We start from the raw sequence: 25,979 nt of genomic DNA, 5'->3' as shown, positions 1-25,979 counted from the left end.
CGGTGCCACGGAACATGGGATGTGTGATTGTTTTGGTGCTGCCTGTAGACTAAGACATGCTCAGGACACAAGTCCTGACACTCTTAAGTTACACAAGCAGCATGGATATGTCCCATGCTGCACTTGCTAGAATAACTTTATCTTCTTTTCTTAAGTGGAGGGGTGGACTACATTAAATTAAGATGTAGAAACAGAAATGGAATGCACATGTTCACCAGTGTAGATTTGACACTTAGTTACATTACTCACCAGAACAGATTTGAAAGTCCACTGCATGGTCTATCTTTTCTCTTCCATGTACATGAATGGGATGGATTGGAGGGCTGCGTGGGTTAATTGGGGGGGGGGGGGAGTTGATATTACAAGTCTAGACGAGAAATACTGCTGCTAGGAAATGCATCCCACCCCCCCACCCCCATTGATACATTAGTTGGCGGGATATCTTCTTCAAGACAATCGAATATAAACTGCAAGTAATAAACGAGGCGCCCTGTCTCTTGCCACCTTCGTTTCCCAGCCTTGGTGTGCTTCACCTTCCTCCATCGCTCCCCGTTTCCTTCCCCTGGTCCGACGAAAGGCTGGACACCCCCTTGTTGGTTGGCTCTCTGGTGTTCCGAGCGCCCCGGGGGTGTGGGCAGCAGCGGCCGAGGCGCTGGGAACGGAGAGGGCGGAGCCGCGGCTGTAGCCGGAGACTTGTCGGGGCGGGACCGGGGAAGAGACACCCGGAAGGGAAGCGCGTCGGGCTCCCCGCGCGGCAGGTGAGAATGGGAAGGGAAGGCTGGGCGGGCAGGCAGGGGAAAGGGCATCCCCATCGGGAGGGAGCACGAGGCGGCCCCAAGGAAGACGTGGGAGAAGTGGGAGCTCGTGTGAGGATGCAGAGGATAAGCCAGACAGACTAGAGAACGGATACAAAAGGAGATCTGGTTCCGTTGTGTTAACCAGTTGCTGGAGCGCCATGCCCACGATAGGAGAAGTAGTCCCAAGGAAGAGAATGTCTTCGAGCATGTGCAGAGTCCCTTGCACTAGCCGCAGCTAATGCTTCCTTGCCTTTGGGATTGGATATCATGGCACCCTGGTGCAGGCTGAGGATGCAGCATTGAGGCAGTGAACCTTGGAACCTGTGTTGAAATGTCATTTAATGTGTGATAAAGGAGAGAAGAGGAGGCATCCTCTGAACGCCATCCAAAATGCCTTTCCCCACCCTACCCAGTAAGAAGAATCTGGGGTTAAGAGTCTAGATTTCCAGAATCGCTGGACACACTCTTGGCAACTGTTTCTATAGGTAAAATTGGCCATGGATAAATCAGTTTTTGGATGTGTTGATTGAATAAAAGATGTCACTAGCAAATGAGAGAGCATAGTTTTAATGAACTGATAAATAACTTTTAGTGCAAAAATTTACAAAAACTGTACAACAATGGGCATATCATCTTTTCTTAGAGGAGCCTTTTCCCTTTGTCAGCCACAAGGAAATTCACAAAGAATGTCAGTAACTGTTAGCCATAATGGTCAAATGTAACCTCCGCATTTGGAATCTGAATACCATATAGTGGGATTCAACAGCTACAGGAAGACCTTGACATCCATGTCTTCTGGGGTATCTGTCTGGCCACTGTGGGAAGTGGGATGCTGGAAAAAGCGACCATTGGTCAGAGCTGCTTTTTCTGTTTTGTGCACTTTTCATGAGATGTCTGCTGTTTCACCTGTCTTTTTATCATCTAAGAACATATGTTTTTCTTCAGAAATTGTTTTTATTCATGTATAATTTTCTGTGTGAGCCAGCATGGTGTAGTAGTTCAGGTACTGGACTACCCCCACTTGTGCCATGGAAACTTGCTGAATCACCTTGGGCTAGTCACACACACTCCGGCCTCACCCTGTCTAGTATTTGGATGACAGACCTCCAAGGAATACCAAGGGTGTGACGCAGAGGCAGGCAAATCACCTTCAAACACCTTTTGCCTTGAAAACCCGAGGGAGTTTGCATAAATCAGCTGTGACTTAATGGCCAAAAAAAAAAAAAAAAACCCTAAACCTTTATGCAGACTGAAATAAAAAAAAGTTGCTTAAAACTTGAACCATCACTTCATGCAGTATGTGAAATCTGAAAGCCTGGGGTCCTTTTAACTTGGAACTCAATTTGAGCATCATATTCTTTAACAAAAGACGTTATCAGCTCAACGTTGCCACTATCTTAAATGGGATACGGCCAACCCCATTCAGGAGGCTGTGCACCTGGATGTGGTGCTGCGGCCGCCCTCCTGTTCCCAAAGGGGCTTTTCTGGCAGTTTGAGGAGGTCAAAAATAAAAAAAACTTCCCTGCCCTGGAAAGCCCCAAGTGGACTTAATGAACTTACCCGGCAATGGCCGGGTGGAAACTGACTAATGTTAACTCCTCCCCCGGCCATGCCCCCAGACTGACCCTACTATGGTGGCAAACATGCTGGGTTGCTGGCATGACATTCATCACTGCGTCCCACTGCTGTGGAGGGTTGTGGTGGCCACCCACTGACAGATCCACCCCTCTGCCTGGACAAGTGCCCTGGGGAGGGCAAATCCACTGGTGCAGCTCTGCACTGCTCTAAACAGCAGGTTCGGCCCCCTCCCTTTTAATGGGGTTGTAAGCCACTCTTCCTGCAATGTTATCATACCAGAGATCTTTATCCTGGTATGCTAACCTTGTACATGTAGCATTTGAAGGCCCAAGTTTAATGAGGTGCTAGATGAGTGCAACTTTTCACAGGTAAGCTATTTTTCATTGTCATCACATTTTAATTGGGCCTCCTCTGTTTACTGTAAGGTGTAGGAACCAAGTGTAAAGAGTTTTGGCACAAGATATGGTTAGAATGAAAGACTCACTGTTGGGAAAAGCCTATTACTGGAAATGTATGTATTGGAAAGGAAGAAAAATAGAATTTGACTATGCCCAAGAGAACGTAAAACACATTGAACACCTGCCATATAGCACAAAAGGTTGTGGCTTGTTGGTGCACTGAATGACTAAAAAAACACAAACAGGGCATACTATTATATAGTGAACAGTTCAGACAATAAAACAGAATAAATTGGCCAGATTTCCAGTGAGCAGAGCTACAATTGCTTTTAGTTTGTAAATAAGCACAGTTTTATATCATAAATGAATATTAATTCTCTTGTTGCAAGTCAGGAGTGTATCATACAGGAATGGAGGTAGAAAAATCTTTGATTCCAGGCAAAGAGGGCAGCATACAAAAAAAGACTGAAAAAAACACCAAATTAAGTTTACTATGCTAGTATAGTATACTGCCAGTGTGGTGTAGTGGTTAAGAGTGGCTGGCTCTGATCTAAAGGACTGAATCCCCCCTCTCTTCCGCATGAATGGTAGATTCTAATCTGGTGAACTGGATTTGTTCCCCCCGCTCCTACACATGAAGCCTGTTGGGGGACCTTGGACTAGACACCCTTTGTTCAGAACTCTCTCAGTCTCACCTACCTCACAAGGTGTCTGTTATGGGGAGAAGGAGGACGTTTGTAAGCCATTTTGAGACTTCTCAAAGTTAGAGAAAAGCAGGGTATAAAAAATAACATTTCTTTTGTATATAATTTATTTTTGAATTATGGGGCTTTGCTGTCCTAGTATGTATGTGTTAATGGTCTTGAATTAAATGGCTGGTTTGTACCAAATGTGGAGAGAAGTTTCAGTTACTGTGTGTGTACTTTACCAACCAGGCCCCATTTGTACAATTACATACAGAGAAGACTTTGATGTGTACACAGTATATGCACCATTTACTAATAACGAGGGAGGAACTTGATATACGTACTCTACTGTTGGTTTTGGCACAGAAATTCCTAAGTCAATATAAAACTATTGCTTCACTTTGTATACACAGTAACTCTCAATCAGCCAGGCAACACTAATGTTAAACCCAGTAAGATCCGGAATTTCCTGTTTTCCAGGATACTGATCTTTTCCCTTACTTGACCACTTTTAGTTGCAGTTATCTAATAATATTTTTGTATAATGTGTTCGGTGTTTTCTGTGTTTTGGAGAGGTGGGAAAAGAAATCTGTGGCGTACCAAAATATATTCTGATGCTGAAGTAAATATTGAAGCACTTGAAAAACAGGGCTGTTCTTCTTCCCTTGAAAAATGATTCATTGGGAAAAACAGATATTGCTAGTTTCAAGAATGAATATAGACCTGCCATGACATTGCATACAGATACAGAAGAAATTAATTTTATACAGAAAGTGTTGAAAAATGTTTTATTTCCCCACCCTACCCCAAGAATTCAGAGTGGGTAACAATATGCCATTTTTAGAAGATAAGAGGACAGGTCTTGAAAATGGGTTAAACTGGGAATGGGGGGAAATGAACTGCGGGGTCCCAAAAGGGACAGTGTTCCAGTGCTATTTAAAGTGTTTTAAATTATTTTGGATTGTGGGTGAATAGTGTCAGTGGCCAAGTTGGCGGATTACACCAAATAGTTCAAAATGGTAAAGTTGGATTTTGAGAAGCTTATAGAAAGGATCTCTTTCAATTGAGTAAATGGGCAAGAAAGGAGCAAATGAAGTTCTGTGTTGTAATTATTAAGTGATCACCACTGGAACAAAAAAAAGGTCTTGATTTTAAATATATTCTGATGGGTTCAGAATTGACTGAAACCAAGATTGAACAAGATCTTGGGATGATAGTGGATTGTTCAATGAAAATATCAATGAAGTGTGCTGTAGTGGTGAAAAAACAAACTCTATCCTGGAAATTACTAGGAAAGGCATTGAGAATTTTTTTAAAAGCCAGAATTGTAATTCCCCTGTACAGATCAAGTAGTGTGCCTGCATTTGTACAGTTCTGGCCATTATGTGTTGAAAGAATATTCCACAGCTGGAAAAGTACAGAAAAGGGCAACTGAGATGAACCAGGGGTTGGAGTACATTTCCTATGAGGTAACTGTAAAGAGTCTGGGATTTTTTAGTTTAGAAAAAATACATTCGGGGAGACAGACATTGTTAAGGTTTATAGAATTATGTATAGGGTAAGGAAAGTGGATAGAGGAAACTTGTCTTCCATCTCCCATAGTCAGGGGCATAGATAGCATGGGGACATGTGGGGACAAATGTCCCAGGCACCCACCATTTGATGGCATGGACGGTGCAGAAAAAATTGGGTTCGTTTGTAATTTTTTGATATTTTTAGTGTTTTACTTTGTTGGCCAGCAGGGGGAGCAGTTTTTAGTCTAGCGACACCAAAGTTTCAGGCTATCATCAGACAACAATCCTGATGATACCAGCCAGGTGTGGTAAAGTTTGGTTCAGAGGGTCCAAAGTTATGGACCCCCAAAGGGGGTGCCCCATCCTTATTGTTTCCAATGGGATCTAATAGTAGATGGGGCTACCCTTTTGAGGGTCCCCTGAACCACACTTCACTAAACTTAGGTGGAGGGTCCAAAGTTATGGACCCTCAAAAGGGTAGACCCATCTTCTATTAGCTCTGATTGGAAACAATGGGGGATGGGGGCGCCTGAACCAAACTTCACCAAACCTGAGTGGTATCAGAAGGAGAGTCTCCTGAAGATAGCCTGAAATTTTGGTACTTTTAACTTAAACATTGCTTCCCTGACAGACACCCGCATTTTTTCCCCAGATTCTCCCTTTAAATCCACCCCCTTTGGAGTGGATTTAAAGGGAGAATCTGGGCTCCGTATATTAAAAAAATAACATTGAAAGTATTGTCGAAGACTTTCACAGTCGGATTCAACTGGTTGTTGTGGGTTTTACAGGCTGTGTGGCCGTGGTCTGGTAGATCTTGTTCCTAACGTTTTGCCTGCATCTGTGGTTGGCATCTTCAGAGGTGTGTCACAGAGACAAATCTGTTTTAAGAGAAGTCTGCACACAGTGTATAATAAACTTTTCTCTGTGATACACCTCTGAAGATGCCAGCCACAGATGCAGGCGAAACGTTAGGAACAAGATCTACCAGACCACGCCCACACAGACCAGAAAACCCACAACAACCAACACTGAAAGTGATGCTGTTTGGGGGGGTGGGGTGGGGAATCTATCCTGAAACAGCATCATTTTCAATGTTGTTTAAACTAGGGAGCCCAGATTCTCTCTTTAAGGTGGATTTAAAAGGAGAATCTGGGCTCCCTTGTCTAAACAATATTGTAAGTGATGCTGTTTGGGGGGAAACAGCATCCTGAAACCCTGAAACAGCATCACTTTCAATGTTGTTTAAACTAGACAGTCCAGGTTCTCCTTTTAAGGTGAATTTAAAAGGAGAATCTGGGTTCTCTAGGAAAATTTGGGCTCTCTAGTCTAAACAACATTGAAAGTGATTCTGTTTCAGGGTGGATTCTCCGTTTAAGGGTGATTTAAAAGGAGAATCTGGGCTCCCTAGTTTAAACATTGAAAATGATGCTGTTTTGGGGTGGATCCCCCCCCCCCCAGCATCACTTTCAATGTTGTTATACTGGGGAGCCCTGGTTGTGTTCAGATTTGTGAGTTAGGGCATATTCTATAATGTGATGGTTTCTGAGCGCTGCGTTGCTCCCCCGCCCCAAAAAAACGAATCAAAGAACACAAAAGGCACTGCAGACTATTTCAGACAGAAAAATCAGCAATAGCAGAACACATGATAAACCAACCTAGAGACAAAATATTATTTGAAAACACAGAAATTCTGGACCACTCTGACAACCACTACGTCAGACTACACAGAGAAGCCGTTGAAATTCACAAGCACATGGACAATTTCAACAGGAAGGAAGAAACTATGAAAATTGGATGCCAGTGTTGAAAAACTCTAGAATCAAGACAGTGACTAATCAGCTTCACACAAACACAGGACAACTATAGACAATAGCAATCAAAGACCAGGATACTTCTATTCCATAGGTGTCAAACATGCGGCCCTCCAGATGTTATGGACTACAGTTCCCATCAACCCCTGCCAACATGATGCTGGCAGGGGATGATGGGAACTGTAGTCCATAACATCTGAAGTCCACTGTAGTCCATAACATCTTCCTCCTTGCAGGAACAATTGGGCATATAAACTAAAGGAATAATTTTCTGGCGAGTTTGACACCTGTGTTCTATTCAGATGCATTCACCTATTGACCTTGCTATCTTCATTGTTACTCACATACTACAGACTTCTTTGTGACTCACATGCCAGGCTACTCTATTCAGATGGCCTCACCTTTTGACCTCACAGTATATATACTCCACTTGCTTTCCATTCCTACTATCAGGTCCTCTGAAGATGCCAGCCACAGATGCAGGTGAAACGTCAGGAGAGAATGCTGCTAGAACACGGCCATACAGCCCGGAAACCACACAGCACCCCAGTGATTCCGGCTGTGAAAGCCTTCGACAATACAATATGCTTTTTATTATCATGGCTAAATAGAACCTCCAGGATATTTTTGTACAGTTGTTGGCATAGAGTGGTGAGGTGGATTGTTGCCTTTATGCTGCTTGTGGGCTTCTTCAGGACATGGAGTTCAGTGAGAAATAGAATTGTTTTATTCAGTTATACTGTCCCTCTGCACCATCTTTTCCCCACCCCCTTTTTTGTTGTTCTTTTCCTCTGCCTTTAATGCAGTCCTCTTCTCCTGTATCTAGACATTGTGAGAAACAAAATGCTGGAGTAGAAGGACACATGGTCTACTCTAGGAAGGCTGTTCTTATGAAACATTTGTTTAGAAAAAGGCATTTGAGGGTATCATGGTTACTAAATAATAAGAGCAACACAAATGTTTTAACTTTAAATTGGAGGTCTGTAAAATCTTCTTCCTTGCAGGAACAATTGGGCATATAAGCCAAAGGAATAATTTTCTCGTGGCTTTTAAGCTGTAATGGAATTAAGCATTTGAATTGACTCAGTGACTAGAAAAAAAAGGCCTGCTTATCTTTTATTTTGCATATCTGCAGTACTTTTTCTAATCAGATTTCAAATTTATGTTGAAGATTTTATTCTAAGATTTCTGGTTTAGAGGAAGCAGGAGGAAACTGCTCTACTTGTCCTGTGTTGTGTAATGGGCAGGTTATTGTTCCTGTGGAACAAAGAAGATTACTGTCATAAAACTTTTGACACGTCATTTGTCTTAAGTTAAATACAGTGTATTTTGGACTTTGTATCCATATCCTGGTTGGTTTCCATTTGCCTGGGAGACAAGCTGTGTAGAATAATTCTTTTGAAGTCAACTTTTAGCTGTGGAAAGATTCCCTCCACGATAATGAACTCCTTTTGCATGAATTATGACGTCTGGTGTTTGCTGAGGAATGCTAGCATGAAAGTGTGGCATGTGAGAAGCTGATACTGCGAAGGGGAAAACACAGCTTTTCCTTACTCTGAGATTGGTGTATAATTGTCAAAAGGCTAAGATGATCAATTGATAATCGAAGTTTGCCCCTCCGGCTTTGGAGAGCATTATGCTCGTAAAATTCAGAATCATGGCAACCAGTGGAGAGAAGATTATATTTGAAGTTGGTATATCTTTATGCATTTTTACAGTGTTCTGATATGTGTTTGTCTGTTTATTGAGATGGTTTTACAGCAGACATGCAAAATTGGTGTTTATAGCATTCTGGGTAGCTGAACACTTAAGGGGACAGGATCCAAAGAACTATTCTCGATGTCGCAAAGGGCTTGGACATGATTGGTGATAGTTATGATTTTACTTCTTTGAATACTATCAAACAAATTTTGAAAGTTCTGTAATGGACAGGGCAAGGAGAAAGGTATTGTGTGACTTTCTGTTTGAGAAATGCAAATCCAAAGCTAATGCCTGCAATAGTGAATGTTGGTGATATAGAAGCAGAGAACGAAGTTGAATTTGAGCACATCAGGTTGCATTCTGAACTTTTGTGATTTGATGTAAGACAAAGACCCTGCAGTGTTACTAGCAAGGGGTTACCCATCCCAACCTGTCTGCTAGTTAAACTGGAGAGGGAATCTGGGCTTGTTGTGGCTGTTGACATGTCAGATTATTATAACAAGTCCCTTCTCTGTATAGGAGCGGAATGAGGAAGTCCCCTGAATAATTAACATATTTCTAATGATTTCCTTATTAGAGGATTCAGAGACAAATATAAACTAATAGAAAGAAGTTTATTCTGCAGACATTGTACTTAGTAATGTGGTTTTTCATTTGTTACATTTAACGCTTAGAAAATGTGTAATGCAAGTAACTATTTACAGATTTGTTACAACTTGTTTTTTCTTGTTTATATTAACATGGGGTTCAGCCCAGGACAAGAGTGTCTGAGACTGTCTGCCTGGCCTCTTAGGTATGGAGAGTTTTATACCTACTAAAAACTACGAGAGAACAGAATAAAAAGGCAGTACTGAGAGCTTCCCCTTGGAAGTACCTCAAATCATGGGCTATCCCTGAGGCGTTTTGATGTCCCACTCCTGATCAAAACCCTCTTCTCTGCCCCCCTGGAACCTGGCTCCCTTTTAGTATTTTCCCCCTAACGGACATAGTTTTCTCCCCACCCTCTTGGGATCTCTAAAATACTCTAATACGTACTCTCCTGTCCCCTTACCACCCAGCCCTTTGGCTGCTAGCTCCGGTCAGGTCCCCCCCCCTTTTTTTTTCTGCATTCCCAACAGCTGTTAGGAGTCTTAACCTTTACTATGCTGAAGGTTTTGTGTGCATCAGGGGAATCCATCACAATTACCCCTCTGGAATGCCTGCAGGGAGTCTTCCCCCCCCCCCCCGCATTTATGATGATTCAAAGTGAAATTCTTCTTGTTTTGACATGCTAGTTCTGGTAGTATGGGCATATAGGAAAAATATTAGGATCCATTAGATACTTCCAAAGTATCTTATAGACAGAGAATTGCAGTCATGTTAGGCATCTGAATGAGCTGTTACTGGGAAGTTTTGTGGAGTGGGGTGGGGGTGGGATCAATAGCACTGGTGGATGAGCAAGCATTATTAATATTGTACTGTCAAAGGCTTTCACGGCCAGAATCATTGGAGTGTTGTGGGATTTCCGGGCTGTACGGCTGTAGCTTTTTTTCCTGACATTTCACCTGCATCTGTGGCTGGCATCCTCTGAAGATGCCAGTCACAAATGCAGGCAAAAATGTCAGGAGAAAATGCTACTGGAACACGGCCGTACAGCCCGGAAACCCCACAATATTCCATTATTAATATTTCTTGTGCATTGTAGGATTATCCAGTATATTAACATATAATCTAAGCTTCTGTCATAATGCAAAGCCCAAATTGCTGGGCATCAGTATTTCAATCCATTTTTATTTGCACTGGCAAAATGGATACATACAAAATGAATATGTGGGTTTTTCTTCATCCCATTTCCTTCTTTTCACGTTTAAAAGTCTATGGTTTTAGAGTCTTTCAGATAACATGTCTTGATTTTTTGAACAAGACCAAGAGTCTTCATCAGATGGTTTGGCATAGAAGTTGTACAACTTGTCATTCAGGAAAAACTCTTCCCCAGGCAGTTGATTAGGAAGTAGTCAGCAATTACAAAATAGTCTAAAGAACATGAATTGTTTCATGAGAAGGTATCTCGCGAAAGTGACTAAATTGGTACTACTTGCTTGTTTTATGTTCAGATGATGTTTACAAGTGAACAGGTTTTTTTTAAAATTCATCGAGAATGCCAAAAACCTGATTATATGGGGAGGTTGTATGTTCCATTGCATGTTCCATTGCATGTTCCATGTGTTCCATTGCATGTGTTCCATTGTCAAGGTGCATATCAGGGCCTAAACTCAGAAACCAACTGGTGGGTCACACATCTGTTTATACTGAAATCACCTATTTTGCAATGAGTTAAACAATATTAATGTTCTGCTTAAATCCTTCCTGATACCAAAGGCTTAGAGTGGCTGGTAATACTTAATGTGTGCCCTTTGGCAAATCTCACCATTTTTTGGATTTGTCCAACACATATCCCTTTCAAGCCTTTCTGTCTATTTTTCAAAAAAAAAAATTCAGTCAAAGTACTAGGTTTGAGTCCAGTATCACCTTAGAGACCAACAAGAATTTTGGGGTATAAGCTTCAAAGAATCAAATTGAAAGCTTATACCCCAAAAATTTTACTGTTCTGTGAAATGCTACTGGATTCTTCTATTGCAGATCAACATGGATACCCTCTGAAAGTATTTTCAGTCATGGGCTTCCATGTCAGGTTAGTCTAAAAGAGTGTGATTGGCCTAAGGTCCCCCAACAATTTATCTTTGGCAAGAGTGGGGATTTGAACCCAGATCTCTTTGATCCTGGTTCAGCGCCATGCTGACTGTCATTACCTTCTACCTGTCCTTGTTTCTGGCTGAGATTATTTCTTTTTGGGAAGTGGACCATGTCAGTGTTATAATGACAAAGGAGATGAGGCTGACTAAAGCAGAAAGAAAAATGGAAAGAAGGTTCATTTTGAAGTGTTGATTCCAGTCATCACCTGTCTGTAGACTCCTGTCATGGCTGTGGGTTCTAACAAAGCCTTACCTTACAAGCCTTGTATAAGCATGTATTGTGGAATGTTTCCTAGTGTTGTAAGAATCCTTGTTAAATATTTGAGAAACTCATAGCATACCCTCAGATATTGTGTAAAGTCTCTGTTCAGTTCAAAATCAATATATGCTCATGGTTATCGCAGCAAATCAGTGTGCACTTTTATTTATTTTAGCCAGAGTTTCATTCCACTAAGTGGCTACACTGTGCCGAAGTTGAGCTATGCAGATTTAATATGAAATTCATTGCAGGACAGCACACATGCTTAGATCTGGTTTATGCTTTACAAAGGTCAGTTCAAAACTGTATTTGAGCTGGATCCAAATTGAACTGCAAGTTTCCATAAATTCCTCCTTCCTGCATGGTACTGCCTCATGTAGTTTCTCAGGGTCCTCTTACCCCAGGAGCAGCATTTCGTGGTGATGGGTGTCTGTCTGTCTGTCTGTCTGTCTGTCTGTCTGTCTGTCTGTCTGTCATAAAGGTAGCCCCTATGCAAGCACTGGGTCATCACTGACCCATGGGGTGATGTCACATCACAGTATTTACTAGTAACAAGGGGGAGGCAGAAATGCTCCGTTCCACTAGTGGAAAATATAGTCTGTATTCAACTCCTTAATCTGTGTTTAACTTTAAGAAGTTTTCCACAGGATTTTTTTAGGCACCGTAGAGAGCATCAAACAGTTTGGTGGTAGCTGTTGCTTTTTAAATATATATATATATATACAGTTTAAAATAGTATCTGATTTTTTTTCTTTAAGGCCCCTTCCGCACACGCAAAATAGTGCGTTTTCAAACCACTTTCACAACTGTTTGCAAGTGGATTTTGCCATTCCGCACAGCTTCAAAGAGCACTGAAAGCAGTTTCAAAGTGCATTATTCTGCATGTGCAGAATGAGCCTTAGAGAGTATCTAATGCTTTTGAAAGTCTAATCAAGGCCATCAATTGGGAGTAAAGACTGAAATGCTTGAAAACTAAGAAGTAATCTGAGATGAATCAGACTATTGAAGTATTCAGATACAATTCTAGGATGGGGAGGAGCTATAAAATGTGTCCTTGTTTTGTCCATACACAGTTGCTGGATCACCTCTTCAAGTTTCTGGATCACCTCTTCAATGTTTATTGCCCTTTTAATTTGTTGTTTATACTGTACTTGACAAGCCTGGTAACTCTGGACGCTAAAAGCATTAATCAGTTACTCATAAAGGCAGACTGCTTTGTGGACCATGTCAAATATACAGCATGAGCTAAAGGGCTAGTGCCATTTTGGCCAGGGCTTGAGCAAGGAGCCTCAAGCTCTGGGGTTGGGATTTGGACCAGTGGAAGGTGCATATTTTCTTGATTTGTTTTCCCAGATCTTGAGGTTAGGACCTTTTACTTTGTTGCAAAAAACCATTTTAGCTGTTGTTGTCAAACACCAATTCCTCTGACGTTTTTGATATGTTCTTTGGTAAGACAACACAAATAGCTTTGGTAAGACAATGCTAATAGCTAATAGCGCTGTCTGAGCATCCATAAGTAATTTAACTTTTAAAATCTTTTGTATTTTGGCATATATATCTTTCCATTTTTTTCCATTTCACAGCCACATATGAAAAAAGGATCTATCCACTTTACATTTCCAGCAATTTTCTGTGTAATTCTTATTCATCTTTTCAGTGTCCTTTGGGGTAATTTACCAACAGTTAAACAGTTTACATCAGTTTTTTCTTAATGATTGGCTGTCTGTAAATTTTATACTTTTCATCCATAAATGTTCAAATTGTTGGAAGGATATTTTATTGTCAAAGTTTTACATCCACTTGGCCATACATGATTTCTCTTGTCTAATTTCTGTATCATACTGCAACAGAAGGTTATATATTCATCCTCATGCATGTTCATTTTGATGTGAATTCTTCTTTTTCAATTCTGTCAATCCTCTTCTTGTTCTTCCTGTTAATTTAATTTGTCGTCTTAATCTTGAGGCTAATTGAAAATATAAAAGCCATTATATTTTTTCATCACATTCTTATCATAATATGCTTCTATAGGTGACATTAAGGGAGAGCTTATTATTTTTGAAGGGGTTATTATTTTTCTTGCTGTGACCCAAAATGTTAACAGTCCATCTCTAATTGCATGATTCCCATTTCTAACTATATTTCTTTTCTTCAACTTTTTTCTGTCCACAATCAATTATGGAATCCTACTTCCAAATCTGCTGTTTCTAATTTTATTATCCTCTGATCAAGTTTTTTAATCCAGTCCATAATCCAAACTAGACCCGCAGCTTGAAAATATAATTTAATATTTGTGACTCCTAGACCTTCTTTCTTTCTCATCTTGCAAGACTTTAAACCTAATTCTTGGCTTTTCACCATTCTATATAAATTTATTTATCTGTTTCTGCCATTCTTTCAATTTGTTTCCTTGTATATGAATTGGTAACATTTGAAAATTAGTTCAATTTTGGTTGAATATTCCTTTTAACTGTGGACGTTTTTCCTCACCATAAAATGTTTAATTTAGTCCATCTTTGTGTATCCTCTTGTATTTTCATCCATGTCAATTTGTAATTAGCTTTGAATAGTGACTCATTTTGTCCAGTCAGATTTATTCCTATATATTTGAATTGAGTTCATGTCATATCACAGCTAGTGATCTTCCGATTTCTTGTCCTTCTTGCTTTGTTAAAAATTTCAACATAATTTCTGTCCTCTCCCTATTAATTTTATATGCTGATAAATATCCAAATTCATCAAATTGTTCCATTAAATATTTCATTGAGTTTATAATAATCATTACTACATCATCAGCATAACGTTTCATTTTAAACTCTTTTCCATCTACTCTCAGTCCTTTGATTTTTGCATTGTGTCTGATCTTAGAGGTCAACAATTGTAATGCAAAAAATTATGTTTTTTTTTCTTTTTCAATTTGTATTCCTTCTATTAAAATTCCATTTATTAAAATCTTCTCATGTTGTTTCGTAGAAATACTTTGTATCCTGTTCAAAAAATTTTTAATGCACTGAAGATTAAAAATTTGAATATGCAGGACTATACCTTTTTTCACTGATAGACATCAGTGGCAGCAGTAGCGTAGTGGTTAAGAGCAGGTGCATTCTAATCTGGAGGGACCGGGTTTGATTCCCTGCTCTGCCGCTTGAGCTGTGGAGCCTTATCTGGGGAATTCAGATTAGCCTGTGCACTCTCACACACATCAACTGGGTGACCTTGGGCTATTCACAGCTTTTCGGAGCTCTCTCAGCCCCACCCACCTCACAGTCTCCTACAGGAGAGAAAGGGGGGATATAAATAGAAAATCTTCTTCTTCCTATTCAACAATTGACTTGTGATGGATATCTAAAACTCTAATCATAAATGTAGAGAGTAGGAATATACAACCAAAACTTTTGCAGACCGTAATCCAGTAGAAGTAATTTGGCAGTTAAACAGAAGAGGAAGGGGAAGATTAAGCAAAAATCTTCTTCTGCAAGAAGAAATTGTGGAGAAATGTAGGAAAGATTTAGAAGAATTGCTTAAAAATCAATACAATGGAGAATATCATAAAGGCCATGGCTTGGGAAACCAGTAAATCATATATGAGAGGAAATTTAGAAGCAATTGCAGCAAAGTAAACGAAGGATAAGATGGACCAAACTAGAAGAAGAAGAAGAAGAAGTAGAAGACTTTATTTACAGTCAATGACCAGATATATTACAAATCTCCAAAATATCTACAACAAAACAAGAATGCAGATCTCTCTCCCGTATTCCAGCACTATCCATCTATATATCATTATACTTTGTAATCAAACCAAACAGCATAAAAATACTAAACAAAACAAAAATATCTAAGGGGGATACCATATTCAGATCATTTTTTCTTAATGGACCAAACTAAGAACATATTGGATAGAATGAGAGTGTTGGAGGCACAACATAAAATTTTCTAGATAAAGCAATTATGAAAGAGATCAAGCAATTAGCAAATCAACTTTCTACCAAAAGATCTAAGTAGAATTGTAACTTCATCTGCCACATGCAGGAACGTCTTTGTTTTAGAATGCACCGCTTGAGTCTAGAGGATCTGAGACTAGAGGATCTGAGGTCTTGGCAGGGGTGGGAAGAGTCTGAGGGTGCCATGGGTGGGGGAGGCAACATACTGCACGTACTTTCTGTTGAAACATGAAATGCTTGATTTTCCAAACTATTTAAAAAAACGTTACTATTACGCCTACTAATCTTTTCTAAAATGATAGTTTTCTCAATTTTATGGGGCAATTAATTAACTATACAGCTAAATGCAATACAACCCTTGAACGAATAGCCCTTAAATCAGATGATATATGAGCAATATATTGTTCCATTGATTTTTGTACTGTCACTGTGAAACATTTGCTCTACATATACCTTTGGTATCTTCATTTATTATAATGCTTTGGTTCTTTGTTAAATAGACTTCAGTACATCACTTTGATTAACATTTCATGTATATGTGTTCCCATCCCCTTTTTTGTTTTCAGAAGACTGAAAGTCAAGCTATGTCTACCAACTTAAAGTACCTTTCCTTGGGGATATTGGTCTTCCAGACAACAAGCTTGGTCTTAACTATGCGTTACTCTCGGACTCTGAAAGAGGAAGGACCCCGTTATTTGTCTTCAACAGCAGTTGTTATTGCTGAGCTTATGAAGATTATGGCCTGCATTTTGTTGGTTTACAAAGACAGCAGTAGGTGTCTGGTTTTTTCCACCCTGTAACCTTAGCAAAGGTTAATATCTTTGTCAATACACTATGTTGTATTTTGAACGCAGCATGAATACTAACAGTGCAATACAAAGTGTGGGGAGGGGGGAACTGTTGAGGAGGCAGTGTGACCTCTGCACTAGTATAAATATCACATTGGTATAAGGGGCATTTACAATGATGCAAGGCCATTTTCTCTGGTGTTTGGGAGCTATGCAATACACAGTCACCAAAGCAGCTGTGGCAACAGTGCTTCTATGGTGTAGGAACCTGTGTTTGTGCCAAAGGGGGCATTCCCGGGGCAGAGCCAACTTTGGTCAGGTTCCTGAGCCTTTTTGGCTTGGGAATGTCCCCATTTTCCAGCACAGACTTACACCAGCAAAAAGGTAAGCACAGCCCATTGTACTGCCTGGGGGATTTCACAGATGTCAGGGCAGTGTAGCTTTTGGCTTGCTGGCTGTGGCACAGTAAATCTTTCAGAAGGCATCACAACTGCACCATAACTACTACTCCTGTCCATCAGGATCAAAAAGAAGGGATATATGGTAATAGGAGGGAAATACATAGCCTAGAGAACCTTGTGTCTTGATTTTGCTGCAGAAATTCCAACTGCTATAGAGACAAGCTCCAGATAGATTGCAGAGTCTTGTTTCTTTAGCCATAAGAACAGTCTGTGCATTATTAGAGCTTTGTACACTTAGCAGCATAGAGATGTTCATCTCCTTTGCTGTGTGAAACTATCTCACTTTGCATACTAATTTCTTATATAATTTTTACCTAAAAGCAGTAAGTTGAAAACAAAGTTTTCAAACAAACAAAAACTACTACTTCTTTTAACTCGTCAGTTTAGAAATCTTAACAATTTTTGTAATTCTTTCTGTTTTCACAGAGTGCAATTTAAGAGCTCTCAACAGAGTGCTACATGATGAAATCCTTAACAAGCCAATGGAGACCCTTAAACTTGCTATTCCATCAGGGATTTATACACTACAGAATAACCTCCTCTATGTTGCCTTGTCAAATCTAGATGCAGCTACTTACCAGGTACAGTGTGCCACAGATTTTGTTTTAAAAACCTACGGGCAAATAATACCATTTAGTAACCTTGAGCTTTTCTTCTTTTGCAGGTCACATATCAACTGAAAATTCTTACCACTGCATTGTTCTCTGTTTCCATGTTGAGTAAAAAATTAGGCGTGTATCAATGGCTTTCATTGGTGATTCTGATGACTGGAGTTGCATTTGTACAGGTATATATTAAACATGAACACAGATCCTTCTGAATATGAATAGTGAGGATTTGTTTTACTGATGTGTGGTAAGTCTTTATGTTTTGCCCAGGTTAGCTCGATCTTGGCATAGCCTCACCTTGTCAGATCTCAAGCTAAGAGGAGTTCACCCTGCTTAGTATTTGAATTGGAGAGACCATGAAGCAAGTGTGTGGTTGCTGCACAGAGGCAGCCAATGGCCAATGGCAAATTATTTCTGACTTCTCCTGCTTTGAAATCCCCCCCTTTTTTTTGCTGTCAAGTCACAACCGATTTATGAAAACCCTGTAGAGCCGTGGCCATGCTGGCAGTGGCTGATGGGAATTGTAGTTCATGAACATCTGGAGTGCCATAGGTTCACCACCACTGCTGTAGAGCTTACAAGGCAAGAGAACTTGAGAGGTGGTTAGCTATTGCTTGCTTCTACGTCAGGTGTGTAGCAGAGGTGGGATCCAGCAGGTTCTCACAGGTTCCCGAGAGTAGGTTACTAATTATTTGTGTGTGCCGAGAGTGGGTTACTAATTGGTGATTTTGCCACGTGATTTGTGCCTTAGTTACGTTCTCCTCTCAGCAGTAGCGCGCAGAACTTGAAGCAGTCTAGCAGGAGGTGCACCGGCATGCGTGGCAGCCTGCGCCTGCATGCATTCATTTCCCATCCAAGGACCGGCACAGTGGCTGCGACCTTGCCACAGCCCCGCCCAGGAATGCCCTGCCCCCAGAATGCCCGGCCTCGCCCCCTTCGTGACTCGCCCAGCCCCATTGGTGCTACTCCACAGTTTGAATCCCACCACCATGGGAACCTGTTACTAAAACTTTTGGATCCCACCACTGGTGTGTAGCTATTAAAACAGCATCCAGGGCTCACTCCAGGAGCTGTGTCCCATTCAGGACAGGGATACAGTTGATGACTGGCGATCAGGGCTCACCCTAACCCCAATCTCCAAATGGAAATTGAAGTGGCAGGGGTCCATTTGATTGTTGGTTCCACCCTCCAAGCTCCATATTCGCCCTCCAAATTCCACCTCTGGTCAGTTGAAATGTAATGGAAGAACCCTCTGCAGTTAAACTGATCAGACAACAGTGGCTGTAATCTGAATCAGTCAAAGAGGTCTTAAACTTTCTCAACATGGTGGTGGTTTTAGAACTGACACTACAGAGTAATCTGACATATTCTAATGGTAAACTGGCAGAATTAGTGAAAATTGATAAAGGAAAAAAAAAACCATGTGAGCAGGGTAATTTCTTGCTTGTAAGTTCTTGGCAGTTCTAGTGAAAGCTGGCGGGAACAGGTGGTCTTCTATTCTACTGGCTTAAAATAAACTAAAGCAGTATTATCTACAGAGGTTAACCAAAGAAATATGCAAATTTCATTAATGCTTTTCATTGGACTTCAGCATACAAGGGAGACGATGCCTCACAGAGTGAAGGAAAATATTATTTCTTTCATGCTATCACAGCTATATGCCTTTCTGGTACTTTTAAAAAGCAATAAACAATGTATTTCATTCTAGTCAGTAACACTATGGATTAAAAGCAAATACTTTTAGTTTGCTTATTTCTTTTAGTGGCCAACTGAATCACAAGAAGGAGCCACGAAAGAACTTTCAGCAGGATCCCAGTTTGTGGGCCTTGTGGCAGTCCTTATCGCCTGCTTTTCAAGTGGATTTGCTGGAGTTTATTTTGAGAAAATCTTGAAAGAAACCAAACAGTCAGTGTGGATTAGGAATATTCAGCTGGGTAAGTCTTACTTGGAGAGAAACTGACCAGAGATTTATTAATTTGGAAAAATTATATCAAAGAATCATAAGAGTTGGAAGCATCCAGTCCAACCCCCTGCCATGCAGGAATGCACAATCAAAGCATTCCCAACAGATGGCCATCTAGTCTCTGTTTAAAAACTACCAAAGGAGACTCTACCACTCTCCAAGGCAGCTTATATATACTGCTCAACATAGCTCACAAAGTAAAAACAAATTCAATACAAACATAAAATAATAAGCATAAAACTATCAAAATCAAAAACAGCACCTAGCAGGCTAAACCTGTAAAGCACCCCTCAGGTTAGAAGCTGATCATAAAAACAGCTTTCACCATCATAATGTAATCAGGCTACTATAACAATTTACATTCAATTGTACCATTACAGAAGCATATGCCAAGTTTTCCATTAACTTTTGCTAACAGGAACTCCAGGAATTTACATCCTGTTTGAGACATAATTGCCATTCACTCATTGTTGGTGCATCATCTTGTTTTGTTTGATTTGTGATAGCATTAAGTGGGTGCTCAGCTGTACAGTGGAATACAGAACATTGTGCAACTGATTCCATGATCCCCAAGGAAACTTTTTGCCTTGATTTTTTCAAAGAGCTCCCATTTCATGTCTTGGTACAAATTTGTTGTTTGAGACTGGACCTTCTGGCCTTTCCTGGGTCGCAGCGGGTGGCCATGACTCTGCCTTTAGAATGCCAATTGCTTCCTATGGGCTAGGCAATGCATAGCTGCTGTATTTCTGTGGTTGACCCCTGTTACATTCCTGTGGTCACCCTCTGTCAATGAATGGTCTGTTGCATTCTTCATTAGCAAAGCATTTTCAAGGATTGGCCGACACAGAGCTCATTACAGTAATGGATTATAGGAGGCAACTGGCTTATGAGTCTCTGTGTGTCTGAATAAAGAAGAAATTTCTTCTTTCACTACTTACTCCATTACCTGTCTTGTGTTTCAGGATTTTTTGGCAGCATATTTGGATTGATGGGTGTGTATATTTATGATGGAGAACCGGTATCGAAGAATGGCTTTTTCCAGGGTTATAACAACCTCACCTGGATAGTTGTAGTTCTGCAGGTAATGTGCCCCCCAAAATCAGCCATGTTTATTCTGACAGAAAGTAAGAGTGGCAATTTTTTGAGAAGGGAAACTGCTATGAGTTATAATTAACTCTAAAGGGATATTTTTGACACTATTATTGTCCCATATATTGGTATTAGACCCTGTTTTGATGGGTGAATGAGCAGCTGCTTGATAGCATTTTCCAAATACTGTTCTTGAAATCAGAGGAACATGTAACGATGAAACTTAGGCTCATTCCGCACATGCAGAATAATGCACTTTCAAACTGCTTTCAGTGCTCTTTGAAGCTGTGCAGAATGGCAAAATCCACTTGCAAACAGTTGTGAAAGTGGTTTGAAAACACATTATTTTGCGTGTGCGGAAGGGGCCTTAGTGTGAGCTGGCAAGCCCCTGTTCCAAATGTCACTAATTTTAAAAAAGCTTTCCTAAGAGTAAGATGCTAGATATTATTATTTAATTAGTGATTTCCAACCTGATTCTTTTGGGAAGAAGAAAAGAATGTGGTGTCTCTTATGGCATAGCTTAATATCTTTATGTGCAGCAGATGACTTTATTCAGCCCCAAAGGCTGATCTTCCTGGGTCAATTTCTACAATGGATGTAGAAGCAGCAGTGAATATGAAGTCTGTTCCAGTGACTGGAGAAACTGGGGTGTTCATGTGGGTGAATGGTTGGCAGCAGGCTTCTCTTCAGTTTGTGAAATCAGGGGGGAAGTTCCAAGAAGTTGCCAGCCCTTGGGAATGTTGCAGGGTCATAATGTTACAGTTTTTATTTTTGACAGAAGTATCTAAGCTTTTCACCTACATATTTGTAAGTGAGAAAATGTGGAGATGGTAATTGATTCAGTTGTGCAGTTAAGATGCACAGTATTTTTCAATATTCTGGCTGCTGAGTGCACAAAGAGTAGGATAATTGACACTCTATCTCCCTGCGCTCCTCTGACGACTCATCTTTTAGCTTTGACTTGTTCTACAACTTTTAAGTAAATTTTGTTGTTTTAAATTGACATACAATAGCATTTTCAGTACAGTGATTCTATTAATAATTCTGAAATGATGTTTAACATTAAAATAACATATTTTTTCCTTCAGAATCCTTGTTTCCTGCAATATGTAAATGTTATGGTATGCATATTTAGTAAGCTTTCATTATTAATATTTTGTCAGGCACTCGGAGGCCTTGTAATAGCTGCTGTAATAAAATATGCAGACAACATTTTAAAAGGATTTGCAACATCTTTGTCTATTATATTGTCAACGTTAATCTCATACTTCTGGCTGCAAGATTTTGTCCCTACAAGGTAAGAATAACTAGTTAAGTTAAAACTGTGCTGACTGACTCTTGGTTACCATATATACTCATGTATGAGTCGAGTTTTTCAGCACATTTTTTGTGCTGAAAAAGCCCCCCTCAACTTATACATGAGTCAGCTGTATTTTTAAAAATATTTTAGGGTTTTTACTTTGTCGGCCTCCAGGGGGCACATTTTTAGGCTAGTGGCACCAAAATTCCAGGATATCATCAGGTGACACTCCTGATGATACCTGCCAAGTTTGGTAAAGTTGGTTCAGGGGGTCCAAAGTTATGGACCCCCAAAGGGGGTGCCCCAACCCCCATTGTTTCTAATGGGAGCTAATAGTAGATGGGGCTACATTTTGAGGGTCCATAACTTTGGACCCCTCGAATCAAACTTTACCAAACTTGGGTGGTATTATCAGGATAATCTCTTGCTGATACCAGCCAGGTTTGGTGATGTTTGGTTCAGGGAGTCCAAAGCTATGGATCCCCAAAGTGGGTGTTCCCATCCCCCCATTGTTTCCAATGGAAGCTAATAGTAGATAAGGCTACCCTTTTGAGGGTCCATAACTTTGGACCCCCTCCTGAACCGAACTTCACCAAACCTGGGTGGTATCATCAGGAGGGTCTCCTAAAGATACTCTGAAATGTTGGTACTGCTAACATAAACATTCCTCCCCTGACAGGTTGTGTGAATGTCCCTTCTAAAATGACACCAGCCATGTGCAATTTTTAAAATATGTACACTACAAATAATGAACTATTCTTTTAAAAAGCAGGGTAGTTTTGAGTCACAGTGAACAGGAATGTTCATTCCAGTTTTTATTGTAAGATCCATTGTTTAAAACCCTTCCTTACAAAAAAGCTAAGGTTTTTGTACTTTTAAAGTTATTGTTGATACCATATTGTTCTTATTGACCCTCTTTTCCACTTACAGAGCTAGTTTGCTGTTTTTCTTTGAAATAAATATTCAAAAACATTTAACCTACTGATGCCACAATTAATGTAATTTTTTGGTATCTATTTTTATTTTTGAAATTTACCAGTAGCTACTGCATTTCCCACCCTCGACTTATACGTGAGTCAATAAGTTTTCCCAGTTTTTTGTGGTAAAATTAGGTGCCTTGACTTATATGTGGGTTGACTTATACATGAGTATGTGGTATCTAGAATGCCCAGTTAATCAGCAGCACCTAGAGGACAACCTCTTCTCCCTTCAGCCACCATATGCCTGCACCTTCAGGCACATGCAGGCCCTACTCCTGCTTTTCTGGCCGGCCAGCATGATTCCTGTGGCCATAGCTGGAGTTCTGACCCAGTGCTGCTAATCTCCCAAATTACATGATACATAGTTTAGGAATGATTTAAAAAGAATTCATGCTCAGCTTTTTGTGACTTTCTCTTTCTTTTTCTCTTCAGTGTCTTCTTCTTTGGGGCTGTTCTTGTAATAGCAGCCACATTCCTATATGGGTATGATCCAAAACCTGTGGGGAATACTATGAAAGCATAGCAGACTCTTCCATGCCAGACTATTTTGCCAAGACTGTTCATTCAAGAGACCTCCAAATAACTCTGTACAGAGGACTTCACCAAGCACTGGAGCAGAAAAGTTTACACTGTATTGGAAGAACAGCACGGGATTCACAGGAGACAAAAAAGAATGGGGAACAATAGGGCCTCTGGGAAAGAAGGATGGCCTAGCACAGAGCCTGATGGGCAGTGACAGCTTCTGGTACTTACAGTTAGTAATGATTCCAGATGGAACTCTGAGGTTACCTCAGAATAATTTGCTGCATTTGACTGCTGCAGAGATGTCCTATGCACTCTTCTTGAAAGAGCACATGACAACATTTGTTGAATCATATCGATTTTTTTTTTGCAAATTGACTATTTTGTTTTAGTAAGTATGTACTTGCTGTGTATCTATAAATATCCAATCAATTCAAAATAAGATGTAGTTCTACAGTGACAGCTCTAATTAGGTATTCCTCTTTCTTTCCTAAAGGAAAAAAAGACTGTTACACGTGACTACAAGGCATTATCGTTTCCAGATTTTTAATATTTTAGATAGGGAGCTGAATTAATAAACAGAAATGGGTGTTGCAAAACATTTCATGTAATAATGAGATGTATTATGACTGATGAGGGAAAGAATTTTGGTATTTTTACCATTTGCTGTTCCCATAAAGTATTGGGCACGTAAAGGGATCAGGTCACCAGAAGCGCTGCTGCCTCATTACCATTCACTTCTAAGGCTCTGTGAGAACTGCACAGAAAGCCCATTGAAATGAATGGCAATTGCACAAGCACAGAGCCTGTTGGTGTGCTTCCACATTCTGCCAGTGGCATGGTAGGCTCCGATTGCTACCATCCCTGTGGCTGTATTCAAAGAACAATTCCTTTTCAAGATAAGCAAAAGCTTTCTTGCGGTAAACTTAATAGTAGTTGTCATTGTATAAAAATATAATTTGGAGATTTTTTTTTAAAGAATGTACAGGTTAATTTTTAAAAATGCAATGTGTAAAGGTATTATAATAGCTCCTTTTGGAGCCATGGTGGTATATAATATGTATATACTGTACAATATGACAGAGCTTTAAAAAAATACTCACAAATTACGCAACAAAGAGTGGTTCTGTTTGGTCTTGAAATTCTGTTGTTAGAATTGTGTTGACCAAGAAATGAAAATTAATGATTGTGCAACAATTATAGGGGATGATCCTTGCTGGTATGAATGGAAGGATAGCCGTAAGGTCCAATTGCATACCTGAGGCAAAGTAAATTCCAGGCCAGGATGCACACTGAAGAGAGAGCATTGGATGGGTTTCCATTCCACCTAATTATCATGGGGAGGGTTGGAGGACAGAAGACTCCTTTTTGCTTTTCCTTATACTGATAGGGATCATGTCTGCAGTTTTAGGAGTGAGGTGAGATTTCACAAGCAAAAATTCCAAAAGTACTTAAGGTAATGAGCTAGTTCACATACCGCAGAAGGGCTATTTACAGTGCATCTTGGACTCCTCCAGGCATTCTGTGGAAAATTGTAGCGCTTGAATCAAGTCCTTCATAGACATTCCCACTGTTTCCTGTTTCTGAGTCTCATGATTGCAGTAGTAAAATACACCTCGCTATAGTTATTGGAATTTCTGTTGAGAAGCTGTGTCTGCGAAGAATTTGTTCACATACTGTGGTTTTCCATACAATATCTCCTTGGAACAAATGTACACTTATGTGGAACCTTTTAGAAAATATGTTATCCAGCTCAACATTGTAGATAAATCTGTTGATAAACTGCCTAAAATGACATATCAAAATAGGAAATTCTGCAATACTCTGAGGGAAGCTGTGAGCTATACTAGTTTACAAGTGGTTTACTTGAAATATCTTATTATATTCAGCCAAAGACATAAGTAAGGGGGGGTTCTCGGGTTCAACCCCCCGCATTGCATGTCTGAAGCTCCGCTCCACGTTTGTGTGTTTTTTTGTATTTTTAGTGGGTTTTTTGTTTTTGGCCTGCAGGGGGTGCATTTTTAAGGCTAGCTACACCAAAATTTCAGGGATTTGTTGGGAGACTCGCCTGATGATACTATCCAGATTAGGTGAGGTTTGGTTTAGGGGGTCCAAAGTTTTGGACTCCCAAAGTGGGTGCCTCCATCTCCCATTGTTTCCAATGGGAGCTAAAAGAAGATGGGGGCTACACCTTTGAGGGTCCATAACTTTGGACCCCCTGAACTAAACTTCACCAAACCTGGGTGGTTTCACCAGGAGAGTCTGCTAAAGATACCCTGAAAGTTTGGTGCTATCTTAACAATTGCACCCCTGACAGTAGGCACCCTCCAAATGTTCTCAGATTCTCCTTTTAAATCCACCCCCTTCGGCATGGATTAAAAGGGAGAATCTGAGGTCCCCAGTTTAAACATTGAAAGTGATGCTGTTTCAGGGTGGGGGAGAATCCACCCCCAAAAAGCATCACTTTCAATGTTGTTTTAACTGGGGACCCCAGATTCTCCCTTTAAGGTGGATTTAAAAGGAGAATTTGGGCTCTCTAGTTTAAACACCATTGATAGTGATGCTGTTTGGGGTGGATTCCAGCATCACAGTGGCTGCCCATGGGGGGTGGGGCAGCGCAAAACTGAGATTTTGCACCGGGCTCCATTTTCCGTAGCTATGCTTCTACCCAGAGGGGAGGGCAGAAGGGGCTGCCGGCTAGAAGCCCAGCTGGTGGGAGGCGGGGAGGGCGGGGCTTGGGGAGGTGAGGCCATGCCCTATGGGGTGGGTGGGGGGCCTGGCCCCACCCCCTGAACCCTCTCCATTAAAACTCTATACCTACATCCCTGTATTCAGCTAAAGCACTTCAATA

General features: G+C 40.5%; 1 protein-coding gene across 5 annotated transcripts; it reads left to right on the top strand.

Annotated features, from left to right (window-relative positions):
* The first annotated feature begins 698 nt into the window (after positions 1-698).
* On the top strand, positions 699-24,234 carry SLC35A3 (solute carrier family 35 member A3). 5 transcript variants are annotated; one of them, XM_048498628.1, is made up of 8 exons: positions 699-758; positions 15,984-16,188; positions 17,093-17,247; positions 17,331-17,453; positions 19,037-19,208; positions 20,200-20,318; positions 21,490-21,623; positions 23,039-24,234. In XM_048498628.1, exons 2-8 carry the CDS (start codon positions 16,002-16,004, stop codon positions 23,127-23,129), a joined length of 981 nt encoding a protein of 326 aa, XP_048354585.1. In that variant the 5' UTR covers positions 699-758; positions 15,984-16,001; the 3' UTR covers positions 23,130-24,234. The 5 variants fall into 5 exon arrangements, with proteins under 5 accessions (XP_048354585.1, XP_048354586.1, XP_048354587.1 ...); XM_048498629.1 differs by having other exon boundaries at positions 711-758; positions 15,987-16,188; XM_048498630.1 differs by lacking the exon at positions 699-758 and adding an exon at positions 1,261-1,282.
* The last annotated feature ends 1,745 nt before the right edge of the window (positions 24,235-25,979 follow it).

The sequence above is a fragment of the Sphaerodactylus townsendi genome, linkage group LG05 (genome assembly GCF_021028975.2).
Source record: "Sphaerodactylus townsendi isolate TG3544 linkage group LG05, MPM_Stown_v2.3, whole genome shotgun sequence".
NCBI lineage: Eukaryota > Metazoa > Chordata > Lepidosauria > Squamata > Sphaerodactylidae > Sphaerodactylus > Sphaerodactylus townsendi.
This window is presented reverse-complemented; position numbering and strand designations above follow the sequence as displayed.